The sequence below is a fragment of the Triticum urartu genome, chromosome 7A (genome assembly GCF_056163025.1).
Source record: "Triticum urartu cultivar PI428250 chromosome 7A, HENAU_Tu73, whole genome shotgun sequence".
Lineage (NCBI taxonomy): Eukaryota > Viridiplantae > Streptophyta > Magnoliopsida > Poales > Poaceae > Triticum > Triticum urartu.
The window spans coordinates 661,066,620-661,091,983 of record NC_141879.1 but is presented as its reverse complement, the minus strand read 5'-3'; the positions used below and the strand labels follow the sequence as shown (position 1 = coordinate 661,091,983).

The following is a 25,364-nucleotide window of genomic DNA, read 5'->3' as shown; positions in this document are numbered from 1 at the left end:
ATCAAAGCATTTGGTTTTATACAGACTTTCGGAGAAGCCTGTATTTACAAGAAAGTGAGTGGGAGCTCTGTAGCATTTCTGATATTATATGTAGATGACATATTACTGATTGGAAATGATATAGAATTTCTGGATAGCATAAAGGGATACTTGAATAAGAGTTTTTCAATGAAAGACCTCGGTGAAGCTGCTAACATATTAGGCATAAAGATCTATAGAGATAGATCAAGACGCTTAATTGGACTTTCACAAAGCACATACCTTGACAAGATTTTGAAGAATTTTAAAATGGATCAAGCAAAGAAAGGGTTCTTGCCTGTGTTACAAGGTGTGAAGTTGAGTCAGACTCAATGCCCGACCACTGCAGAAGATAGAGAGAAAATGAAATATGTTCCCTATGCTTCAGCCATAGGCTCTATCATGTATGCAATGTTGTGTACCAGACCTGATGTGTGCCTTGCTATAAGTTTAGCAGGGAGGTACCAAAGTAATCCAGGAGTGGATCACTGGACAGCAGTCAAGAACATCCTGAAATACCTGAAAGGACTAAGGATATGTGTCTCGTATATGGAGGTGACAAAGAGCTCATTGTAAACGGTTACGTTGATGCAAGCTTTGACACTGATCCGGACGATTCTAAATCGCAAACCGGATACGTGTTTACATTAAACGGAGGAGCTATCAGTTGGTGCAGTTCAAAACAAAGCGTCGTGGCGGGATATACATGTGAAGCAGAGTACATAGCTGCTTCGGAAGCAGCAAACGAAGGAGTCTGGATGAAGGAGTTCATATCCGATCTAGGTGTCATACCTAGTGCATCGGGTCCAATGAAAATCTTTTGTGACAATACTGGTGCAATTGCCTTGGCAAAGGAATCCAGATTTCACAAGAGAACCAAGCACATCAAGAGACGCTTCAATTCCATCCGGGATCTAGTCCAGGTGGGAGACATAGAGATTTGCAAGATACATACGGAGCTGAATGTAGCAGACCCGTTGACTAAGCCTCTTCCACGAGCAAAACATGATCAGCACCAAAGCTCCATGGGTGTTAGAATCATTACTGTGTAATCTAGATTATTGACTCTAGTGCAAGTGGGAGACTGAAGGAAATATGCCCTAGAGGCAATAATAAAGTTATTATTTATTTCCTTATATCATGATAAAAGTTTATTATTCATGCTAGAATTGTATTAACCGGAAACATAATACATGTGTGAATACATAGACAAACAGAGTGTCACTAGTATGCCTCTACTTGGCTAGCTCGTTAATCAAATATGGTTATGTTTCCTAACCATTGACAAAGAGTTGTCATTTGATTAATGGGATCACATCATTAGTTGAATGATTTGATTGACATGACCCATTCCATTAGCTTAGCATCCGATCGTTTAGTATGTTGCTATTGCTTTCTTCATGACTTATACATGTTCCTATGACTATGAGATTATGTAACTCCCGTGTGCCGGAGGAACACTTTGTGTGCTACCAAACGTCACAACGTAACTGGGTGATTATAAAGGTGCTCTACAGGTGTCTCCAAAGGTACATGTTGGGTTGACGTATTTCGAGATTAGGATTTGTCACTCCGATCGTCGGAGAGGTATCTCTGGGCCCTCTCGGTAATGCACATCACTTAAGCCTTGCAAGCAATGCAACCAATGAGTTAGTTACGAGATGATGTATTATAGAACGAGTAAAGAGACTTGCCAGTAACGAGATTGAACTAGGTATTGGATACCGACGATCGAATCTCGGGCAAGTAACATACCGATGACAAAGGGAACAACGTATGTTGTTATGCGGTCTGACTGATAAAGATCTTTGTAGAATATGTAGGAGCCAATATGGGCATCCAGGTCCCGCTATTGGTTATTGACCGGAGACATGTCTCGGTCATGTCTACATTGTTCTCGAACCCGTAGGGTCCGCACGCTTAAGGTTTCGATGACAGTTATATTATGAGTTTATACGTTTTGATGTACCGAAGGTTGTTCGGAGTCCCGGATGTGATCACGGACATGACGAGGAGTCTCGAAATGGTCGAGACATAAAGATTGATATATTGGACGGCTATATTCGGACACCGGAAGTGTTCCGGGTGATTTCGGAGAAAACCGGAAAGCCGGAGGGTTACCGGAACCCCCCCCCCCCCCGGGAGAAGTAATGGGCCATATGGGCCTTAGTGGAGAGAGAGAGGGGCAGCCAAAGGTGGGCCGCGCGCCTCCTCCCCCCTGGTCCGAATTGGACTAGGAGAGGGGGGGGGCGGCGCCCCCCTTTCCTTCTCCCTCCCCACTTCTTCCCCCCTCCTAGTAGGAGTCCTACTCCTACTAGGAGGAGGACTCCTCCTTGGCGCGCCATAGGGGCCGGCCGGCCTCCTCCTCTCTGGAACCTTTATATACGGAGGCAGGGGCACCCCAGAAAGAGACAAGTTGATCCACGTGATCATATTCTTAGCCGTGTGCGGCGCCCCCGGCCACCATAGTCCTCGATAATATTGTAGCGGTGCTTAGGCGAAGCCCTGCGACAGTAGTACATCAAGATCGTCACCACGCCGTCGTGCTGACGGAACTCTTCCCCGACACTTTGCTGGATCGGAGTCCGGGGATCGTCATCGAGCTGAACGTGTGCTAAAACTCGGAGGTGCCGTAGTTTCGGTGCTTGATCGGTCGGGCCGTGAAGACGTACGACTACATCAACCGCGTTGTCATAACGCTTCCGCTATCGATCTACAAGGGTACGTAGATCACACTCTCCCCTCTCATTGCTATGCATCACCATGATCTTGCGTGTGCGTAGTAAATTTTTTGAAATTACTACGTTCCCCAACAAGTCATGAAAAGCTAAGCATACATCCATCAAGAATACACAAAATGCAAGCTAGACATGGCAAGAACAATAACATAGCATGCACGGATCAACTACAACATCCCCGGCAAAATTGCTAACAAGTAGACAATCTGCCCAGATTCACGAAATGACAAAAGTAGAGCTCGATTGAATCAAGCTAGGGTGCTCCATAATTGCAAACAAAGACATGGATGGATGGAGCACTACAAGATTAACAAATCATCCTTACTGATCATCCTCAAAAGAGGCACGGATCACTAGGAAACAACATAAACATATGGCATAATGAGATAAACAGGTCAAGGACTTAGTGGAAATGCTAAGTCCCGGAAATCAGCATTACCAAGTGCCTCACTTGGCAAGCTTGTTCTAGTCACCACACACATCACAAAAGTACATGGGTTGTACCTCTGGATAGATGACAAAGCATATAACAAAACACATGTAGAGCTCATGGGCATATCATGCACACATTAATCATGGCAAAAATGACAAATATCTAAATGGAGCAGCAGATCTGACAATTATCTCAAGTAGCACTTTTCTAACAGCATTTCGGGCATCAAGATGAACTCAAATGAAAATGATGCAATGAGATGAAATGATGTGCTCTCTGAGACGAACATTTTGATATGCTATATGCATGAATCGGAGCTATGGATGCAAAGTTACGAGGCGATGAACATGGGCATATGAATCTGGGAATTTCGGGGACTTAGTAGAAATTTGTACCCTATGCAAAACAGGACGGGGGCATTCAGGATGGACCGATGCGGGACGAGCCGGACGTTTGGTGCGGTGGATGAGGCCGTACAGGGGTGGCGTCATGCAGATCGGGGCAGAGGAGCTCCGGCGAGCTCGAGTCCGGCGCGGCCGGCGAGGTCCGGCGAGGCGGCGGGCTCCCGGCCGCCGAGGAGGCGCCGTCCGGTGGAAGCGGCACGTGGTGGCGCTCGAGTGGAGGCGAGGTGCGGCGGATGAGGCGGATCCGGCCGGGACGCGCACTCCGGCGAGGAAACGGCGGCGGGGAAGGTGAGGCGAGGCGGCGGTCGACGCCGGCGAGCGTCGGTGGCGGCGGGGCGACGCCCAGGCGCACGGCGGCGGAGATGCCCGCAGCCGACAGGAGGCGCTAGGGCGGCGGCGGCCCGATCTGGCCCGGGGCGGGCCCGATCTGGGCTCCCTCGGGCCGCGGCGGCGGAGGAGAGAGGAGGGCGCGGCGCTGGCGACGTGGTAGCGCGTGATTGGGCGCGCCGGCGGCTCGGCTGACGTGGCGAGGCCGGATTGGCCGGAGTGAGGTGGCAGCGGGCGGCGGACATGTCCGGCTCAGCGTGGACGTGTCCGACGGCGCGAGGATGAAGAAGACTAGGGTTTCGTCCGCGAATTTGGAAGGGTTGCACATATTTATAGGTAGAGGGAGCTAGGAGAGTCCAAATGAGGTGCAGTTTTCGGCCACGCGATCGTGATCGAACGACCGAGATGATGGAGAGGGTTTAGGTGGGTTTTGGGCCAAAATGGAGGGGTGTTGGGCTGCAACACACACGAGGCCTTATCGGTCTCTCGGTTAACCGTTGGAGCATCAAACGAAGTCCAAATGGTACGAAACTTGACAGGCGGTCTACCGGTAGTAAACCAAGGCCGCATGGCAAGTCTCGGTCCAATCCGGCAATGTTAAATACCCGCACACGAAAGAAAGGTAGAAATGACCACCGGAGGAGAACGGAGCGCCGGAATGCAAAACGGACAACGGGGAAAATGCTCGGATGCATGAGACGAACACGTATGCAAATGAAATGCACATGATGACATGATATGCAATGCATGACACGCAAGCAATGACAAGGCAACAACAGCGAATAACTGGACGACACCTGGCACATCGGTCTCGGGGCGTTACAAGTATGAAGGCGTCTGTGACGACTTCGTGAATCTAAAGATGATGTGCTGGCTCAGTCCCTCGGATGTGGGCGTCGTATCCTATGAATCCAGCCATATTTGTGCATCCCTGCATCCGCTCTTCATCAGCCGTTTGATCAAAATCTTCTGTTTGTTGTGCGTCCGCTCTCTTTTTTGCACAAAAACGCCCGCAGCCAGCTAAGTCACCCTGTAAATTTTCTAAAAAATTCCTCAGCCGATGGCAGCCCTCCTAGTTCACTACTCCCAGTCATTTCTCTCCCAATCGGCCAATCCCTAATCATGTTGCAACCTGTGCATCCCACCGGCGGCCATTGGACACGACGGAATGCATCTACCAACGAATCACCCTCGTACGATACGCCACAGCCGATCACTATGGCGGCTACTGCTGCCAGGGATGGTGAATCTGCTTCCACAACAATCGAGATGAACATGTTCATCCTCCATCCTCCATAAATCAAGAGGCAACCCTGCGCTTTGCCTAATTGCCTTGGCATCTAGTTGTGAGCAAACCCATCATAAAATTCCCTGATATGGGCGAGGACAATCTTCAGGCCAACTCCATAGTGATCTGTTATTGCGCTATTGGTATCCTTGCTATCTGCCGCAAGCAATTTCCAGTTCTGAACACAAGCATTTTCTGGTCCATTTGTATGGGAATCTTCAGTATAAGCAATTGCAGGATGTTCTTTGTTCTTTTGCTGCAGCTATGTAATGCTTGGTTTCAGTTGCCATCTCTTCTTGACCTGCTATTATTATTTCAGAAGGAGGCTATGTGCAGATCGTATCCCCACCCATCAGTCACAAGGATGATTACTTACTAGGAAATGGGTTTTGACTCCTCAATTATATTATCCACAACTACAAATGTTTACAACAAGTGATGGGGTAGTAACAGGTCATGAATTAGCATGGTTCACTTGCATTGTTGAAGCTCGTGACACATTTGGTCCGGATTCCTCTGCTTTTGTGCTGCTACTCATGGGATCTCAACTGAACAATACTTGCACGAGAGACCAGTGAAAGTTTGCCTGGTTTTTGAATCACACAATTCTGTTGTGCGCTCCTGGAAGGATCTTTCCTTGGGTTTCTCACAAATGTCAGTGGCGCTTGCACCTTCTGTCTGAATGATCAGCAGCTGTGATAATAGAGTGTTCTGTTGATGCTCACAAGTCGCTTTTGGAGTATCTGGAGCATGAGATCTTGCACCTTCTGTCTGATTGTTGTGCAGCTGTCTGAATGCTCACTCCTAGAATCTAGTAGCTGGATCCTAACACTACAGAACATGAATATGAACATCTCGCTTTAGGACGACTTATAATGTTCATGCATGTGCAGCTAGGGAATTGGGCAATAGTTCGCAAGCTCAATTTTGATTCTTGTATGTACTGAATTCTTGTAATGAATGAGAATATGTCTTTTGTCAAACTGTCTTTTTCTTATTTTCTTTAACCAGTTGCAAGTTAAATGGAGTGTACCAACTAGCAGGAGCACCATAATAAATTATGTTCTCATAACCTGAACGTGCTTTCATTCTGTTATACCAAGGAGCAACTGCTATCACATAGGAGAAATTCATGTCTAAGAAACTTAGCCAGACTGTGAGCCCATCCATTTATTCTGTTCTATAAGGAGTGTTCAGTTCAACCACTCATCAGCTAATTTGGGATGTTAGCTGATTAGTGATAGAAGTAGGATGTACTGGGTGTAAGCATGTGGTCGCAGCATATAAGACTTGTGAACCAAATTGCGGTATGAATTATGCAAGAAACAATTCAGCTTATGAATACACATGAACCTCAACGATGGCATTCACCAAAGAAAGTAAAACACTATTTTCCTGAGAGTAAACAAGAGCTTTTATTCTATCATGCAAACATGTTTACACTGTCATTTCCAGTACAAGATCAATTCCTAGCCAAGAAAGTAAAACATTACTGTATTTTCTTGAGAGTAAACAAGAGCTTTTATTTTATCGTGCAAACAGAAGATACTAGATACAAAATCCAGATTATGGCTGGACGCACATCAGACAGAAGATTTTCATCAAACGACTGATAAAGAGCGGATGCAGGGATGCATAAATATGGCTGGATTCATAGGATACGACGCCTCGGATGTGCTCATAGGGATAGGGTGTGTATGCGTGCATTCGTAGGAGTAAGTGTATGAGCGTCTGCGAATGTACTGTGTTTGAAATTTTGTATTTTTGTAGAAATTTCAATTACACCAATTTTTCATATCTTCTAAAGAAAGTGGTTGGGATCAAAGGTTTTATGGCGGCTGCTGTGCAATTACATCACCGGATTACAATTACGGATGATGGGAAGGGCGCATGTGCAAAACCCGTTTACCCCACTGTAGGAGAACTCTTCTCTGCTCGAGATCCAACTCCCCGCGACCCCAGCCGTCACCGGAGAAGCAACGAGATGCACGGCCAGCCCCGCCGGCCGAAGCAGCCGGAGGACGACGCGGCGGCGGCGGCGAAGGCCGCCAAGCTCCGGGAACTCCAGGTCCAGGTCCTCCACAACCACCACACCTACACGTAAGCCTCCCCTTCCCCCTCCCGCCCCTCGCTCTAGGGCCCTGCCTAGTCTCTCGCGAGATCGAACTCCGACGAGTCGCTTACCCCATCGCAGCGAGGGAGATCAGGTCCTCTTGTCCGCTGCTGTAGATTTTGCCGTTTGTTTTCTTCGTCATCAGCACGAGGGAGCCAATGTAGCAGAAGATACTAGATACAAGATCCAGATTTTTGCCGTCGTGCTTAGTAATAGTACCATAATGATGAGCCAACCTTTCTGGGTGTATATGTAGGTACACTGAGGAGGCGCTGGGGCTGAGCTTCAAGCTTCTCGAGATAAACCCGGAGGCCTACACGGCGTGGAACTACAGGAAGCTCGCGCTGCAGCACAACCTCAAGGAGCTTTCTGACCCAGAGGCCATCAAGTCTACTGTTGACAACGAGCTCAGAGTAGTAAGTTCCGATCCATCGGGCTGAACATTGTATCGGAATTGTCCTATGTTTTGTGCTTTAGTTGTTTCAAGTTTGAGTGTAGTCGATTGCTTGATGATCATCAGCTGTGGAATTTGAAATTTTGAAGGTGGAGCTTGCTCTGAGGCAGAACCCAAAGTCGTATGGAGCATGGTATCATCGCAAGTGGTTACTGAACCAAAAGCTTGCCCCTGTGGATTTCAAGCGTGAATACGGCCTCTTGGATAAACTGTTGAAGGTGGATGCGAGGAATTTCCACGGATGGAATTACCGCAGGTAAATTTATTCTTATTAGAAATTAATGCTAAGATAATGCCTGCCTGCTTGAACTGATTTCCGCCATTCACAGGTTCCTTGCAAAATTTATGGGAGTGCCAGAAGAGAAAGAGCTTCAGTACACAATGGATAAGATCAGTGAAAATTTCAGTAATTACTCAGCATGGCATAATCGTAGGTATGTAACTGTTAATGGATGTCTGATCTAGATGTCTTCCCACAAGTCCATTTTGGTGCCTGGATGAGAATTTATCAATTTATAAGCTACCCTAAATCATTTTTTTCCTATAGTGAGAGATGCACAACTATATTGGCAACTGGATTGATATTTGATCCATAGAAATTTCAGTGAATATGATGTAAAATAGCAAAGGATAACCTGAGGACCTAGTTTCTTATGATTCAGGCTTAACTGAAGATGCTTACATTGTTTGACTAGTTTTCCACGTTTTGAGTAATGTATACATTGTATTATCTCAACCTTGTTTATTTCATATATGTAGTAATGTGTACAATATCTCACGTGGTGTATTGCAGTATACTTCTGTCCAATCTGCTAATCCAACAAAGTGAAGGTTTTGAGTCAAAGCAGAAGATCTTTTCAGAGGAGTTTGAACTTGTGATTCAGGCACTTTTCACAGACCCTAGTGACCAAAGCGGTTGGTTCTATCACCTCTGGCTTTTAGCTCAGACATCTACCCCTGATAACCCACAGCTGATTTCATCTTGGCCTTCTAATGGTGCAAAGCTCAGTTTATGTTCGGCCAGGAAAAATGAGGACCAGAACATGGTGTCTTCCCCGAGCTCCATTTGTTGTTACTCTTTGAAGGAAGGGATTATACCCATTGTGCTTTATTTCAATGATCCCGTCAAAGGATTAAATCCAACAAATGTGAAGTTAAATTCTGATTTTGTGTTTGATAAGGATCTTCAATGGAGGCCCCTCGTGATAACCGACTCCGGGTATTCCAATTGTTGGGCCACATATCTTGAAATTAGAAACAAAGATTGTAGCACTTCACAGCAATTTTCTGTTGAAGTAAGCATACCCTGCCCAGATGATATCATGTCAAGAAGTGGCTCTCACTGCAATTGCCCTGTACATTTTACATTTACCATTGAACTGGGCAACAATAATGACGAAGCACATGATACCGATTTGTTTCATGACCCAATCTCCTGGAGTAGCTCAGAATCATTCCAGTCTCATGGGAAACCCAGCTGTGTTGCTTTTGATCAGCTAAATATCACTAGTGCCTTGGTTCAAGAGGAGTCAAGATGGAATTTGGATAGACTATCTGATGAAATCGACCTTTTCAGAGATTTACCTGATGAGAATAGGTTAGGCTCTACATTACCTTTTTCATCAGCTGATTAATGCATTTGACCTCCATTTTCACATCATACTCTCTTCCACAGTAAATTTGCGAAGTTGACACTAGCACGGCTATTGCTTGCTTGCGCTGCAATAAAGTCCCGAGGAAGTTCTTTGATTGAAAGGAAGGGATATTGCGAAGAGGCGCTAGGGTTCTTCAGTGACTTGATTAATTTGGATCCTTCTCATAAAAGGTATTATGAAGATGAGCGGAGCTTAGTCCTAATGGATCAGGTAACATGGAAAATGTTTGAAAACAGTTTGCTTAATAGAAGATCTAGACAATTTAGTATCGCTCAGCTTACTTGGTTCTTATGAAAAATAATGGAAGCTTCTAATATTTGCGGAATCGTGTACCTAAAAACATTCATTTCACCATTTTGACAACTTTAGATTCATTGTTGTTTACAAGTTCTTTTATCCCACATGTAGTTAAGGCCTTTCTTTTTCCGCACTTATAATAATGAGGCTGTAATGTTAAATAAGTGCAAATTGCACCTTTAGTAACCGTACTGTGCTAAACCCAATTAATCAATGTATATTCTTATCATCTGCATAGTTCTTGAAAGCATATAGTAATCCAGGTAAACTAATTCACACTTTGATCTGGTGATACTTTGAGCTTATCAAAATTTGAATTAACCATGTGATATTTGTAACACCTTTTGGGACTATGGTCAATCAAGTTAGAAAGATAATAGTGTCGGAAATGGCGGAGTTTGATTAGTTCGCATTTTGCAGTAAAAGATGGTCTGTTCATGTTATTATATCATTTTATGAATCTTATTTCGTAGCCATCTAACTTTTCCTTTTGGTGCAGCTAACATGTGACATGGAGACTTTCATGAAGTACTGTTCAGTCCAAGTTAGATCAAATTCAGCCACATTAAACCATGTGCAACTTTGCAGATTGTCTTTAACACGCATTGGATTTACTGAACGCATGTTGTGGGTTCAAATGCTGGACCTAAGCCATAATAAGCTCAGATCCATTGAAGGTCAGATATTAAAATCTTATAACTCTGGTCTGTACTTTAGAGGCATTTTTTATACTTATCATTTTAGTGTTACTATGGCACCTGGAAAGCAAACACAATTTACAGTTGCATTAAGCTAATAGCTACCGCCAAAGATAAATTGCTTGAGTTAGAAGCTGGTATCTGATGAATAATCTTCACGGTGCAATGTCTACAAGAAACTAAATTCTTGACCTTTTCAGGTTTGGAGGCCTTGCAGCAGCTTGTGTGCCTGAACATCAGCAACAACCAGATCAGCAGTTTCACGTCACTCGAACCCCTGACCAAGATAGTTTCCTTGAAAGCGTTGGATTTGTCTTTCAATGAGATCGGAGCTCACCCGATCGACACAACACGGTATATGTGCTCATCTCCGTTTTCACACAAAGTCGAACGGTGCGAAGCCTTCGAGGAGTGCCGAAAGAAAAGCGTCAACGTGGAGGAGTTCTGGGACGCCATACTCTTCTTCAAATCCGTAAACCTGGTGCAGCTTGACATCAAGGGAAATGCGGTCGCGGACAAGGATAGCTTCGCCACTGTTGTGATGACCCTCAGCCCTTCTCTCAAGTGGCTCGACGGCACATGTATCCATTAGCCGTTCATCGGAGAGTGGAACTTGTGATAGAATGGGGAAAGTAAACGCTGTATACTGCTATTTTCCCTAGCTGCCATTGTCTGATTCATGTATTATTACAGTTAAGCAGCTCTTGAGAGACTAATACAATCACACAAGTATTCCTTAGCTGTTGTTTTGCAGTTGTTCTTTTTTTAAGGCACTATTTTGACCAGTGTGATTACTGTTAGAATCGTATCCACCATGGGCATTTTGGCAGTTACCACGAACCTTCACAGCAGAAGACTGAAAAGACCAACTAAAAATACTCTTACATAAAAGATCAAAACAATCTTTCTGTCTGTTGTGCAATCGTGTATGCATCAGGATTGCACCAGCCAGAGTAATTTCACTTGATCACTTAATCCAAAGTTAAGGTATTAACTTGTATATGTCACCAGTTATCGAATTTATGTACAATATCTATAGTAGTTGATTGAAGAACTCAGAGTCAGTGACACTGATTGATGAAGATTTAAGGGGTGGCACTTTTTCCCATGGAACTGAAATATGAATACAAGCTTGTACTAGCTGAAATAACAAAAAATATGCAGGGCAAGTCCAATATGGCAGAACCGATTACAAATAACAGTCACAGAAAGGTCTCCACTCTCCAAGCACAGATTCATCCAAGTTACACAGCTTGAGAAACCAGAAGAAGAAAGAAAATTCAGAAGCATCCTTCACTTGCACAGGGACAGCAGGGCCATCTGCTCTTCGATGAAGCAGTCGACATGGCAGGAGGAGCGGCAGGACGCCGGGATCAGGATGAGCCCGAGGCACCGCTCCTCCTTGGGCGCCGACGGGGAGGAGCGGCGCGCGCTGCGGTACTCCACCGCGTCCTGCAGGATTATGTTCCCCTGCTTGTCGACGCAGTGGAACAGCCCCAGGAAGTAGCGGCCGTCGTTCACCCCGACCAGCATCCTCCGGAACAGCAGCTTCCGGAGCGTCGCCACGTGCTGCGAGCCGCTGCCGGCGGCGTCCGTGGGCGCGGCCGAGCTGTTGAGGTGAGGGTCTCCTGCGGTGGACGGGATCACTTGGCCGTCAGAATCAGATGGTCCTTCCATTGCCCCCCTCCCTGTGCTGGACTGGGGAGCGGGGACCTGCACGTACGGGTGGTAATCAGATGGGGCCCCTGAAATCCGGTCGGCGAATCGCCGCCGCTGCGCCGCAGCCGCTGGGGTTTGGCGAAGGGGAAAAGAGGGCGGAGTGAAGGGCGAACGGGGAACGATGTGACGCGAAACCTTGGACTGGCGAGGGCCTCACCTGAGCAGCGGAACGAAGGGCGAGGTAGGTGGCGACGCGCCGCGAGCGGCCGCCGGAGTCGAAGCGTGTGCAGGCGGAAGGAGGAAGCACGGCGGCTCCGGTTGATGGAGATCGGAGGGGGGGTGGGAAGGAAAGGGGACGATACGGGCGGACGCATGGGCCTTGTGGGCTACTAAAATTCACGAGGCGGAGTCCGGATGTATGTCAAAAAAAAAAGTTTCGATCGCGGTCAAAACTTGAGTATAAAACTAGTAATAATGTAGGTGCAATGCACGAAATTGCATAGGAGCATTAGGCGACGCAGCCCACATCATACCCATCCAGTTGTCTCGGGATCAACACCCACTATATTAGCCTCTCTGTATTATGTTCATTCATTGCTCTATATCTTCGTCTGCTTCCTATGTATATTGGCCACTGTTACAACTGACTTGACAGCTGATTTATTGCTTCATTTATGAGAGATGAGATGTTTCTCTAGCACTATTGTTTTACCACACTGTACATTGTTGGAAACTTAGACTACTGCGAGCTCAACAATAGCGAGAAGAGGTTTTGTGCCGCGTAAAGATTGCAGCGTTTTCTGTCTTGCTTTATTCCTTATAACGGAAACGGGAAACGGATCGTGTCCGAGCTTTGCGGCCGCGCCATCCCACGGCCACTCTCGCACGTCCTAGCGATGCCGCCGCGCGTGCTTGACCTCGTGCCATCCCACGATACACGCACAGCAGCTCGATCCTATCTAAAAGGAAAAGAACCGGTCATGGCACAAACAGACTCGTGCACATGCGGTGTAGAATTCTGAAAGCAAAAACTACCTAAACTAGATACAAGGGCGCCAGGATTACAAGGTCAACATACATTACATGTACGGAGTCAGTGTAATATATCAATTTTTACTTGTTCAGTGGTGAGACAATATATTTAAAACCATAGACAATTACTTTGGCTCTCCGATTCATGTACGGGCAGTGACTTTCTTGCCCAATGTATCCGGATGAACAGCTGACAGGAGCTGCATCCCTATGCGTGGGTCCCATGATCTAGACCTGTGTTCAAACCCTTGTCGTCCAAAACGCAGGCATCAATGTCGTTCAAAACGCATAGCCATTATATAAGCACAAATCCAAATACTCATTTTTAGGACATTATGTAAATAAATTCAAGAGATTTTTCAACACATTTCATGTTTCTTTTAGCTCAACTGAAAAACTGAGAACATCGTGGTAATAGTTCTATAAACTTATTCATAATAATCCTAGATTTTTAAAAATCCTAGGAATTATTCTCTTCTAAATATCTGATAATTTAATAATAAAAATTCCAAGAAAGGTATAATTAATCGCACAGTCAAATATAATGTACGATGTCACACACACAAATGAAATTGCTATATATTTTTACGGTGCTTCTCCTGGTCATTGTTATTAAATGGATGTGTACCAAAGTCTTTGTCATTTAATGCTTAGTTGAAATCTGTGTTATGTTGTCAGACACACTATCTCGAATTGAATTAGTATGGTTAGCTTTTTACTGTTGGCATATACGCAAGCATGCAGTATTGCGACCTCGCTATCAATTAAACGAAAACCTACACTGATCCTCAAATGAACCATGAGTGGCTTTGATTTTAGAGAAGTGCGTCGCCGTGTGCTCCTAGTTCGCGCCCGTGCAATGCACGTTTATATTAGGTAGGATATTAGTTGCACATTATATTAGGTAAGATATATTTTTTGCACGTTGATATTTGGTAAGATATCAATTAATTTTTTCGTGGGAATTGTAGGATATTAATTACATGGCAGATTTCATGGGATAGCGTTAAGTCAAAACGCGTTTATAACCAATGAAAGTGGTGGGTAATTAGAGCGTTAAACGTGTTTGGTGCTCAACATTGGAGCGATTTGAACTGCTAGATAACATGATTTGACGGTCGAGATGGTTTAGATCTGGCCCTTCGGGTCTTTTTATATTGGTATAGATATAGATAGATGCATCGAAAGTCACTGAATTTGCGTCGTGTGCTCACTTTGGTCACTGTACTTAGAAGTTCATCCATTATGGTCATTATATACAATAAGATGTGATTATACGGTCATTATGCCGGGTATTGAGCCCGTACGCGCCGCTGTTGACCACTGCTGACCAGTCGATCGTGCCAGCTGGCAGGAAGCGGCCGCCAGCGGGTCGTATTTGCACAAAACCCCATTAGTCCTTGGAAATGGACCAAATCCCCTTGCCTTTTCGTCTTCAATCTCACCGAAGTAGGGTGCGGCGCAGGGGAAAGGGAGGTGATCGTCACTCGCGTCGGCTCATCGCTGTCGGACGGGAAGGGAGGGTCGAGACGCACTGTTCGTCAACCCCTGTTCATTGAGGGGGGGGGGGAGCGCAGAGGCGTGGCGACAATGGCCCTTGTTAGTCGCCCTGACGGCGCGCCGCCCCCAAACTACAGTAAGCCCCAAACTTTCCCCTCAAGTCTTGGATTCTTGGGATGTTAATCTCCAATATTTTGTTTGGGCATCAACAATGTTGAGTTAGTTTGATAGAGTCGCCCTGCATTGCAGTCGATATTTCGCTAGGCTAGGGTTTTGCGCCTGATTTGGGGGTTCAAAGTAGGGTTTTTGTTGTGTAGTTGATTCTAACGATTTTGTACTTCTTTTAAATGGAAATAATTTGTTTGGGCATCATCAATTTTGAGTTAGTTACGTAGGATTGCCCGCACTGGAGTTTTGACTCCGCTAGGGTTTGGGGTTTTGATTTGGGGGTTTCGACGAGTTTTTGGTGTGTAAAGGTGGTGCCTTGTAGATGATTTTGATACTTGTGTACATGTTTTATTCTTGCTAGGCGACGGAGCAAAAAAAATCTGTTCAGGTCAACCATGGTGGATATTTGCTTGGACGTGGTAGCAACTGTTCTTATGTGAATGCCCATGTTGTGTGGTATGATAAACTAGATGATGTGACATGGTCTCCAAATATGGTTGAGAACTTGGTGGAGGAGATTGGGTGGGAGATGACATGCAGATTAAAGGTGTATTACTTGATTCCTATCATGTCAATCAAGCGGAATGGTTTGAGAGAATCAGAGGAGATGCAGACATTGATGAGATGCTGCCATTTCTGTCTCTTGGTCACAACTCATTCAGTCTCTATTTGGACCATGATAACAACTTGGATGCAGACCTTACTGAGGATGATCTAGTGAATTTCCCAATAACTCACCTGCCTCTAGTGTTCAGTCCTACAAAGGCAAGTAACAATGAACCAGAAATGACTGAAGAAGCGCATGTTCAAGCAGAACATGATGTATATGAAAATGAAGAAGAAGCGCATCCTATTCCTATACACGTAATTTACCTATAGAGTCCATCAAATGATTTCAGTAACTATGTATTTGCAATGAGAAAATGCTCTGTTGGCAATCATGAAGATGCAAATATGGAAGAGCCATACACTGTTGTGATACAACCACCGCAACTTGAGGTAGCACAGCCACAACTTGAGGTAGCACAACCACAACCTGAGGCAGCAGAACCACAACCCGAGGGATCACAACTAGAGCAAGAAGATGTGAGCGCTAGAACAAGAAGACAATTCAATTCTTTATATGCAATGGTAGCAGCAAATCCAGATGTTGGCAGTGATTCAGACTTTGATCCTAGTGCCATAGTAGACAGTGGTTATAACATTACTGATGGTCATGATGATCTATATGTAGACAATGTTAACATGGATGAACTTGAGGATAAAGAGGTGAAAGGGAAACATGGAGCTATTAAAGCTAGTGGAAAATAAAAGAATTTAGACAAAGGAAAAGAGAAAGGTGGAGATAAAGGAAAAGAGAAGCAAGAGGATGAACTATATGAGTTTGAAGGTGATGATTTGTGACTACCAGATGAATATGATGAAGAAGTGTACACGAAGTTCACGGCTTTTAGGGAAGAGGACCTACACAGTCCTAATTCCATGATGGCCAAGTTTTTCAAACAGTTGAACTGCTCAGGAAAGCCATCAAAGAGTATTGCTCCAAGAATAGAGTTGATGTCAAATTGCCTGTCAATGATAGGAAAATATTAAAGGCCAAATGTGATGATGATTGTACTTGGTATATGTGGGCCTATTATGATAGCATAACCAAGTGCTACATGGTAAAGAAGTATGTCAATGAACACACCTACACAAAGAAGTGCAATATCAAGGCTTTCATTACTCCATTCACTGCCCAAATGTATTTGGAGAGCTTCATAGCTGATCAGGATATGAACTTGAGAAGCTTCTCTAGGGTTGTGCAAAAGGTGTGGCACATGACACCAACAAGGACCAAATTGCACGGGGCCAGGAGGCTAGCTATGAAGATCATCCATGGTGATGAGAAAGGGCCATACAAATTGTTATGGGACTATGCAATGAAATAAGGAGTAACCCAAGTAGCTCTTTCTTCATGGTACTCGATGAAGAATCAAGGTTCAACAAAGGCCTGCATGTGTCTAGATGCTTGCAAAAGAGGGTTCCTTCAGGTCTATCATCTTTATAGATGGCTGCCATTCTAAAATAAGGTATAAAGAACAGTTGCTCGGTGTTGTTCGAATAGATCCAAATGACTGTATATTTCCAATTGCAATAGTTGTTGTTGAAGTGGAGGACAAACCCAATTGGTGTTGGTTCTTGGAGAGATTGAAAAATGATTTGGGCATTTTTAACACTGCCCCATGGATAATTATGAGTGACAAACAGAAGGTACAAATTCCATTATTAGCTTATTTTACCTTATGAGCTTTTGACTGCATTGTTGTCTTGTGTTACCTAGTGGGCTTTTGATTGATTGTTTTTCTTTAACCTTTGCAAGGACTAATCAATGTTGTTGATGAGGTGTTTCCAGATTCAGAACATAGGTTCTATGTGAGACACATGTGGCAGAATTTTCAGCAGCTACACAAAGGTGATGTACTGAAGAATCAGTTGTGGATGATTGGTAGAAGCAACACAACAACTAAGTATGAGCAACATATGAATGAGATGAAGTAGATAAGTATTGATGCATACAATTGGTCACATGATCTGGAGCCACTGTATGATATCCTACTGAATAACAATTGTGAGGTCTTCAATAAGGGACCTTACTACTGAACATCTTACTTATGTGAATTGTCTATTGATATTTGTTTCCATAGGTACATCCTAGATGCAAGAGAGATTTCTATGTTATCCATGTTTGACGGGATCAAAGACCAATGGATGACAAGGCACTATACCAAACTAAAAGAGGCTGAAAAAATGATAGGGCACATCTGCCCCAAGATCAAGAAAAAGGTGGAGAAGATGATTGAATGGGCAAGTACATGCTATGTGCATGGGGAAGGGGGAGATGGAATGTTTCGGGTTCGGGACAAAGGAACTGATTACATTGTGGACTGGCACAACAATGAATGCAGTTGCAAGAGATGGGAGAAGAGTGGGGTCCCATGTGTGCATGTTATAGCTTGTGCAAGACATGAAAGAGTTGATCCTTTACAGCTAGTATGAGTGCTACTCTATGGAAATGTTAAGAAGGCCTACAACAACATTATATACCTGTGTAAAGCCAAGACAGAGTGGGAAAACATAAATGCCCCCACCCCCTGAGCTCCTACTATATCAAAAACATGTAGGAAGACCATGCACAACCAGAAGGAAAGCTCCAAGAGAAGTGGTTTGCAACAATGGTGTCAAGAAGCCTAGGCATGGTGTGATGATCCACTACAAGTAATGTGGTGAGCCAGATCACAATAGGAAGGGTTGCCCACACTTGAAGGCATGACTGCCTCCTCCAAACATGCAAGTGTGCAAGCACCTTCTGAGGTAATAGTCAACAAGAAAATCCAACTCAAGAAGCAAATACCTAGGTCTTGCTTTTATTTGTGGTGGTTTGCTCAAGACCTCTACTATATTTGCTGGTAGAATGGAAGTTGTTAAAAGAAGCTAACTTGGATCTCCTGATTTTGTATGCACAGGATGACAACTCTACACAGACTAATGCAGTAATTGAAGATCTTATGGTGGATCTCCTAATGCAGCAGGTAAGCTTCAATATATTAAAATGTCTTATGATCTCATGATACTGTGAGGTCTTATGCAGTCTTGTTTCCACTTTATGCAGAGGCCAGAACCAGGAGTGACTGAGCCAAGTCCTGTTCCAGAGTCCACCTTCATCTCAGCTATACATGTTTTGATGAACCAATCACGTCCAAGCTCTAGCACAAGCACCATTGGTCAAGGTGAATTGGCCAAGAAGTTGCTAGCCCTGAAGAAGTAGAGAGGCAAGGAACTAGAGGACAAGAAACAAGCTCTACTTGCACCAAGGAGAGAAGAACAACAGAAGAAAGCAGAATATATTGCCAGGAAAAGACACGAGCAAGCTGAAAAGAAGTTATCAGTGGCAGCAAGGAAGAGGAGGCAGCAGCCGAGAAGAGGGAGAAGAGGAGAGAATAAGCTGAAGTATAAGCAGGCAGTAGTTGAGACAAAGAAGATAATTGCAGAGATAAAGAAGGCCATAGCAGCTGAGAATAAAGCAAAGAACCAAGCTAAAAAGAAGGCTATAGCAGCTGAGAATAAAGAAAAGAAACTTGCAGAGAGGCAAGCTGATACTGCACAGAGAGAGTCTGAGAGACAAAGTCAGAGGCTAGCTACTGCATCAGAAAGAGAAGCTGCAAGGAAGGAGGAGATGGGGAGGCAAACTGTTGCTGCTAGTAAGAGAAAAGCTCAGGAAGACCAAGTGATGCCTAAAAGGCCAAGAAAACATCTATGTTTGATGTCTTCAGGGGAAACTTACAATGATGGGATGTGTTATGATGCTATGATGTCTTTTGTACTATGTTATGTTCACTCGGGGTGTTGTTCTGCTTAGGGTAACATTCACAAACTTGCAATGCTGGGATATGTAACAATTGTTCCACAGTGATGTCAGTTTGTGAGTTTGGATCAATTGTTGATCATGTATTACCCAGGTGGAACCATAATGATTGGAACCTTTTTGCAATGAGTTTGGATCTATTTCTTGGTCACCATAACTTGTATCAACATGTTCTGCAATGAGTTTCTTTCAGCTGCAATGTTACATATTTCTTGGTCACGTGTTCATAGTCATCTAGCACAAAAATTGCATCACCAACGTCATGCTGAATGCAACAACATTTAGCAAAAAAACCTATAATGTTGACCAACATCATGCTACCATCAACAACATTTAACCAAAGGTGTGGAGTAAACAAGTAGGCAACAAAAAACGAAACCAATAACAGTTCAGTACCAGCTGGTCTTACATAGCCAATACATGCGTCATTATATCATTCCCAAAAGGTTGTTCCTAGCATAACAACTTGATTCTTCTTCACCTAAACAAACTAAGCATTACATCATGACTACAAACTAAATAACATCATTTGCCATCATTTCTTCAGAAGTGAGATACCAAACATAACACACAATACAATGACTGATCCCATCACTGCCTTCAAAACCACAAGCATCTCCCTGCCTAACCTAAAAGTGCATCTCCCTGCTGCTTGGTCATGAGACTGCCTGAAGGTCTATTACTCTCATCCATTCCACCTCCAATGCCTCTAACAATGCCTGCAAGCCTAGCCCTTTCTTCCCCTTTTCGAATCATCTCTGCCCTCCTTTCCTCTGCAGCGCCAATTGCATCCAGTGCTTCATTGCCATCGAGGAAATGATTATCAACAAGATACACCACGTACTCCAACTCCCAATGCCAGAACCCACACGCATCCTATCATCTAAATAGGCCACAAAAGGGGGAATTTCGAGCACACCGTGTACTCAAATTCAAGAAAAATACTCAAATGGCAACACAGAGGAGAAGGGTGGTGGGCAACTTACATGGATGCACTTGTAGAACACCCAACCCTCATGTTTGTCTATGTTCAACAAGTAGAACTTCACCCGCGTGTGGCAGTGAGGGCATCAGATGAGCGGCACCACCACTGCCCGGCCGCTGAGAGATGACCTCACCAAGATCGCGGACATGGCGAGGACGAAGGCGATAACGGCAGCGAACGGAACCTCCGGTCAACTGATGCGGCGGTGGTGAGTGGAGGAGGGGAGGGGGACTATGGATTTGGAGACGAGGGGCACGAATGGGGTATTAGGGATTTGGACCGCGACGAAATGGAGATAAAAGACTTGGCATTTCTGCGTAAAACCCCCCATGCAAAGTGGGCCATATAACTTACGCTGATGTGGAGCCCGTGGACTAGTCAACAGCGGCAGCGTACGAGCTCAATACGCGACACGATGACCGTGTAATCACGTCTTTTCGTATATAGTGGTCGTAATGGATGTATTCCTAAGTACGCTGACCGAAGTGAGCACACGACACAAATTCAGTGACTTCCGATGCATTTTACTCGTCAAAACTTTACTGCTATTTTTTTCTTAGGAAGAAACTTTACTATTTTAAAATATTTCCTCAGGAGTAAAGTTTTTCCTTGACAATTTTTTTTGTTTGGATGGTACCGTCAATGTCGGTGAATAGGAATGTGTCGTAAACCTCGTCTGCTCAACCTCGGCCTCCCACGACGCCAACGTCCCCTCTGTCGAAGTCAATTCTGGTGAATCTCGAGGTAGGGATCCTAAGCTATGCGTCTTTGAACAATGGTAACAAGGACATGAGAACTTTACGTAGGTCAGTCTCTCTCGAAAAGATAATACCCTAGTACCCTACGTCCCGCTTTTGTTTATTGTACTGGGTATAGTACAAGGTACTGATACGTCTCCAACGTATCTATAATTTTTGATTGTTCCATGCTATTATATTATTTGTTTTGGATGCTTAATGGGCTTTATTATACACTTTTATATTATTTTTGGGACTAACCTACTAACCAAAGGTCCGGTGCAAATTGCTGTTTTTTTGCCTATTTCAGTGTTTCGCAGAAAAGGAATATCAAACGGAATCCAAACGGAATGAAACCTTCGGGAGAGTGATTTTTGGAACAAACGCAATCTAGGGGACTTGGAGTGGGCATCAAGAAAGAAGTGAGGAGGCCACGAGGCAGGGAGGCGCGCCCCCACCCTCGTGGCTCCACTGACCGACTTCCTTCGTCTATATATACTCATATACCCCGAAAACATCCAGGAGCACCACGAAACCCTATTTCCACCACCGCAACCTTCTGTACCCGTGAGATCCCATCTTGGGGCCTTTTCCGGCGCTCTGCCGAAGGGGAAATCGATCACGGAGGGCTTCTACATCAACACCATAGCCTCCGCGATGATGTGTGAGTAGTTTACCACAGACCTTCGGGTCCATAGTTATTAGCTAGATGGCTTCTTCTCTCTCTTTGGATCTCAATACAAAGTACTCCTTGATCTTCTTGGAGATCTATTCGATGTAACTCTTTTTGCGCTGTGTTTGTCGAGATCCGATAAATTGTGGGTTTATGATCAAGATTATCTATGAACAATATTTGAATCTCCTCTAAATTCTTTTATGTATGATTTGTTATCTTTGCAAGTCTCTTCAAATTATCAGTTTGGTTTGGCCTACTAGATTGGTCTTTCTTGTAATGGGAGAAGTACTTAGCTTTGGGTTCAATCTTGCGTTGCTTGATCCCAGTGATAGAAAGGGAAATGAAACGTATTGTATTGTTGCCATCGAGGATAAAAAGATGGGGTTTATATCATATTCCATGAGTTTATCCCTCTACATCATGTCATCTTGCCTAATGCGTTACTCTGTTCTTATGAACTTAATACTGTAGATGCATGCTGAATAGCGGTCGATGTGTGGAGTAATAGTAGTAGATGCAGAATCGTTTCGGTCTACTTGTCGCGGACGTGATGCCTATATACATGATCATGCCTAGATATTCTCATAACTATGCACTTTTCTATCAATTGCTCGACAGTAATTTGTTCACCCACCGTAATACTTATGCTATCTTGAGAGAAGCCACTAGTGAAACCTATGGCCCCCGGGTCTATTCTCCATCATATAAGTTTCCAATCTATTTTACTTTGCAATCTTTACTTTCAATCTATATCATAAAAAATACCAAAAATATTTATCTTATTATCTCTATCAGATCTCACTTTTGCAAGTGGTCGTGAAGGGATTGACAACCCCTTTATCGCGTTGGTTGCAAGGTTCTTATTTGTTTGTGTAGGTATGAGGCGACTTGCGTGTGGTCTCCTACTGGATTGATACCTTGGTTCTCAGAAACTGAGGGAAATACTTATGCTAATTTGCTGCATCACCCTTTCCTCTTAAAGGGAAAACCAATGTAGTGCTCAAGAGTTAGTAGGTACATGTGTCTATCACGAGATTGTTATCTACGATTCTAATGATCTATTGCCTAGCCTGGCATCGGTTTATATAATGTATCGGTGGCCTAGGATTTAGAAGAGTCCTTGTCATGTGCGCCAATTATTGTGGAATCTTCCTTGTATACGTCATGGCCCGCTCCAAGTGACCCGTTAATGAACCGCCCTGGGGGTCCTCGGCCCGGCCCTGCTAGCCGGGAGACGGCATGGTGAGTATCCCCCCTAGTCCAGGACTCTTTCACCCTCCCCCTCATGCTATGCACTGCGGGCGTGCCACTACCCCTGCACCTCCGAGGGCCTTCGAGGAGCCGGATTCCGACGATACGAGGGTTGAGGTAGCCCCGCTCGATGAAATGCTCGCAAGTTTTTTTGTTTGCAATGGCTGAATTGAATGATGAATAATGGGATGCTAATTGTTATGATGTTTATTTTCTATTGTAGAGAGCAAAATGAGCCGATGAGATGTCCGAGTTCATGACACAATTGGATGCAAGACACACCCTCGAACTGGACGACATTGCCATGTCTATACACTATAGCCAAGAAACGAGAAAGATGGGGCAAAAAATGCAAAAAGGAGAAAAGGAATGATGGAAGTATTGGAGCATACAAAGAAGAGCTTGTTGCGATGGTGGAGGTGAAGAGGCCAAGAGGGCATTGTCAGACGAAAGAAACGAGGGGAAATTGACTCGGTTCTACGAGGTCAAGATGATTGAGGGGGATAGGTAGAAGGAAAAGACGGCGGCCGAGGAGAGAAAGGTACAAACGGAAGAGCGATGACTTGAAATTGAGGTGCAAAGACTTGCAATGGGGGTTGATGAACAAAAATAACATGAGGAAGATTGAAGAGTAGAGGCTTGCATTGGAGGCCGAGGACCAAAATAACAAGTAGGAAGCCGAGGAGCATGCTACCATGTTCATGGATCCACTCATGGGTATATCTTGGCTAAGTCATTGGTGGTGGTAGCAATTGTAATGGCGCGAGTGCATGATGCCCTTGTGATCTTTTGATCCACCATGTGGTTGATCTTTTGGTCCTTGGCCTCCAATTTGATGTATATGTTTATAGTTAAATTATGCCGTGGTGCATTTGGATTGGTTAGTTTGTGTTGAAATATGATGCATTGGTTTTGCGTATTTGTACAAACGTTTGAAAAATTAGCAAAATTTTAGTTTGGGGTTTAATTATGGGAATTAAAGGATGGGGTAGGAGGGGGGCTAGAGACTAGAGATGCTCTTAAAAGATTTTATTTCTTTTTTCTGGAGAAGATCTTTTCGACGTACTAGTATACTTGTTTTTGATTTTCTTTGTCTGCTACGTTCCTGCAAAGCTGGCGTGTTGATTTATATCTCCAAAATCATCATTTGCAAAAAGTTGTGCACAGTACTACGTACATGTTTGAAAACATCACCCGCGAAGCGCCACAGGGGCGTGACCGTAGCGAAATGCAAAGCCAAAAGACGTAGTACTACGAGGCCGAATTTTAACTTGTGGGGCTGCTTTTGCTGCAGTTGGTCTTGATGTGATGGGGTTCATCGGAGCCACACAGAACGGGCAGCGGCCACTGCCAAGGCCGGTGCGGGAGGCAGTCCGCAGTCCGCAGTCGCCGTCGTTGTTTGTTTTAATTTAGTTCCATTTCTAGTTTGGTTCCGCCTATTGTTGAATAATAAATTGCCTTGAGGGCGGTTTTCAGAAAAACGAAAGCTCAAATGATGGCTGCCTCTGAAGTCTGAACCCAAACCAAGCTGCCTGGCCTTTTTATCTTACCTTCTCTTGTATTATCTGAACCTTACAGATAGAGCTGGTACAGTAGTATTTTCTTCCCCCTTTCGGGTTACAGTCACCTCACCCATGCCGGTCTACGCCACGCCGGGTCTGATTGAGCACACGCCGATCTGTGGGCGCACGCACGAGCTCCACTGGATCGGGGTGAACAAACGACTGCGCTTTTGTTTTCTGACGAACCAGTAGCACAACCGACTGTGTTTGCCTCGCTCGATGAGCTGTGTGTGCCGTACCTTGTTCCTGAGCAGCCTGACTGCCTGAGTATGTACTACATAACAAGTACGTACTGGGTCGCAGCGTATATACCATGCGTTCGTGTTCATTTTTCAGATGCAAGCTGGTCCACTTTGTGGGTCGAGTAGTGATTTCTTGCGTCGTAGTACAAGCAGTACACAGAGCGAAACCCGATGGCGTTAAGCGTCTTTTGAGACCTAGTGGACGCTGCCTTTTGGCCTTTGCTCTCGACTTTTCTGCTAGTGGACATCCTGCACCGCACCATGCCATGCCATGGCCGGGTCGGCATGCATGCCTGCCTGCCTGCGATCCTGAAGCGCCAATGTCACGCGGGCTTATACAGGGGTCAGGCCCCGTCTCCAACGCGGACGTTGAAAACACCGCAAGCAAACGTCCGGAGCGAGGTGCCAATACAAAGATAAATCCAAAGGTGATTGTATGTTTTTTTTGCGGGGAAAGGTGATTGTATGTTGCAAGAGCATCTACAGCCGGACGCCTCAAACAACCATCAATACCTGGGCGGGTGGCCGGTGACTAATCGGTAAAAAAAAGACCTAGGCGAGAGCCTTAAACAAGCCTTCAACGTCTAAGCTGATCGGCATCCCTCATATCCAAGCTAAAATCTGGGGCGGATATGGGGCGGCCCGAGTGCGACCGAGCGCATCCGCCACGTTGAGGTCCCACAGGAAAACACCCGGAAATCTGACGGTCCGACGGGTGTCTT

The 25,364-nt window shown here is 44.8% G+C and overlaps 2 protein-coding genes across 3 annotated transcripts; one reads left to right on the top strand and one right to left on the bottom strand.

Moving 5' to 3' along the window:
* Positions 1-7,158: 7,158 nt before the first annotated feature.
* Positions 7,159-11,164, top strand: RGTA1 (RAB geranylgeranyl transferase alpha subunit 1). The gene is made up of 8 exons (XM_048685021.2): positions 7,159-7,308; positions 7,578-7,737; positions 7,865-8,031; positions 8,105-8,209; positions 8,569-9,372; positions 9,451-9,640; positions 10,227-10,404; positions 10,626-11,164. The coding sequence occupies exons 1-8, from the start codon at positions 7,193-7,195 to the stop codon at positions 11,015-11,017; spliced, it is 2,112 nt and encodes a 703-aa protein (XP_048540978.1). The 5' UTR covers positions 7,159-7,192; the 3' UTR covers positions 11,018-11,164.
* Positions 11,165-11,503: 339 nt separating this feature from the next.
* On the bottom strand, positions 11,504-12,483 carry LOC125520483 (Small nuclear ribonucleoprotein family protein). Of its 2 annotated transcripts, none has more exons than XM_048685428.2 (2): positions 12,302-12,483; positions 11,504-12,053 (listed from the first exon to the last, which is right to left on the bottom strand). In XM_048685428.2, the coding sequence occupies exons 1-2, from the start codon at positions 12,456-12,458 to the stop codon at positions 11,719-11,721; spliced, it is 492 nt and encodes a 163-aa protein (XP_048541385.2). In that variant the 5' UTR covers positions 12,459-12,483; the 3' UTR covers positions 11,504-11,718. The 2 variants fall into 2 exon arrangements, with proteins under 2 accessions (XP_048541385.2, XP_048541386.2); XM_048685429.2 differs by having other exon boundaries at positions 11,504-12,138; positions 12,302-12,435.
* Positions 12,484-25,364: the final 12,881 nt, after the last annotated feature.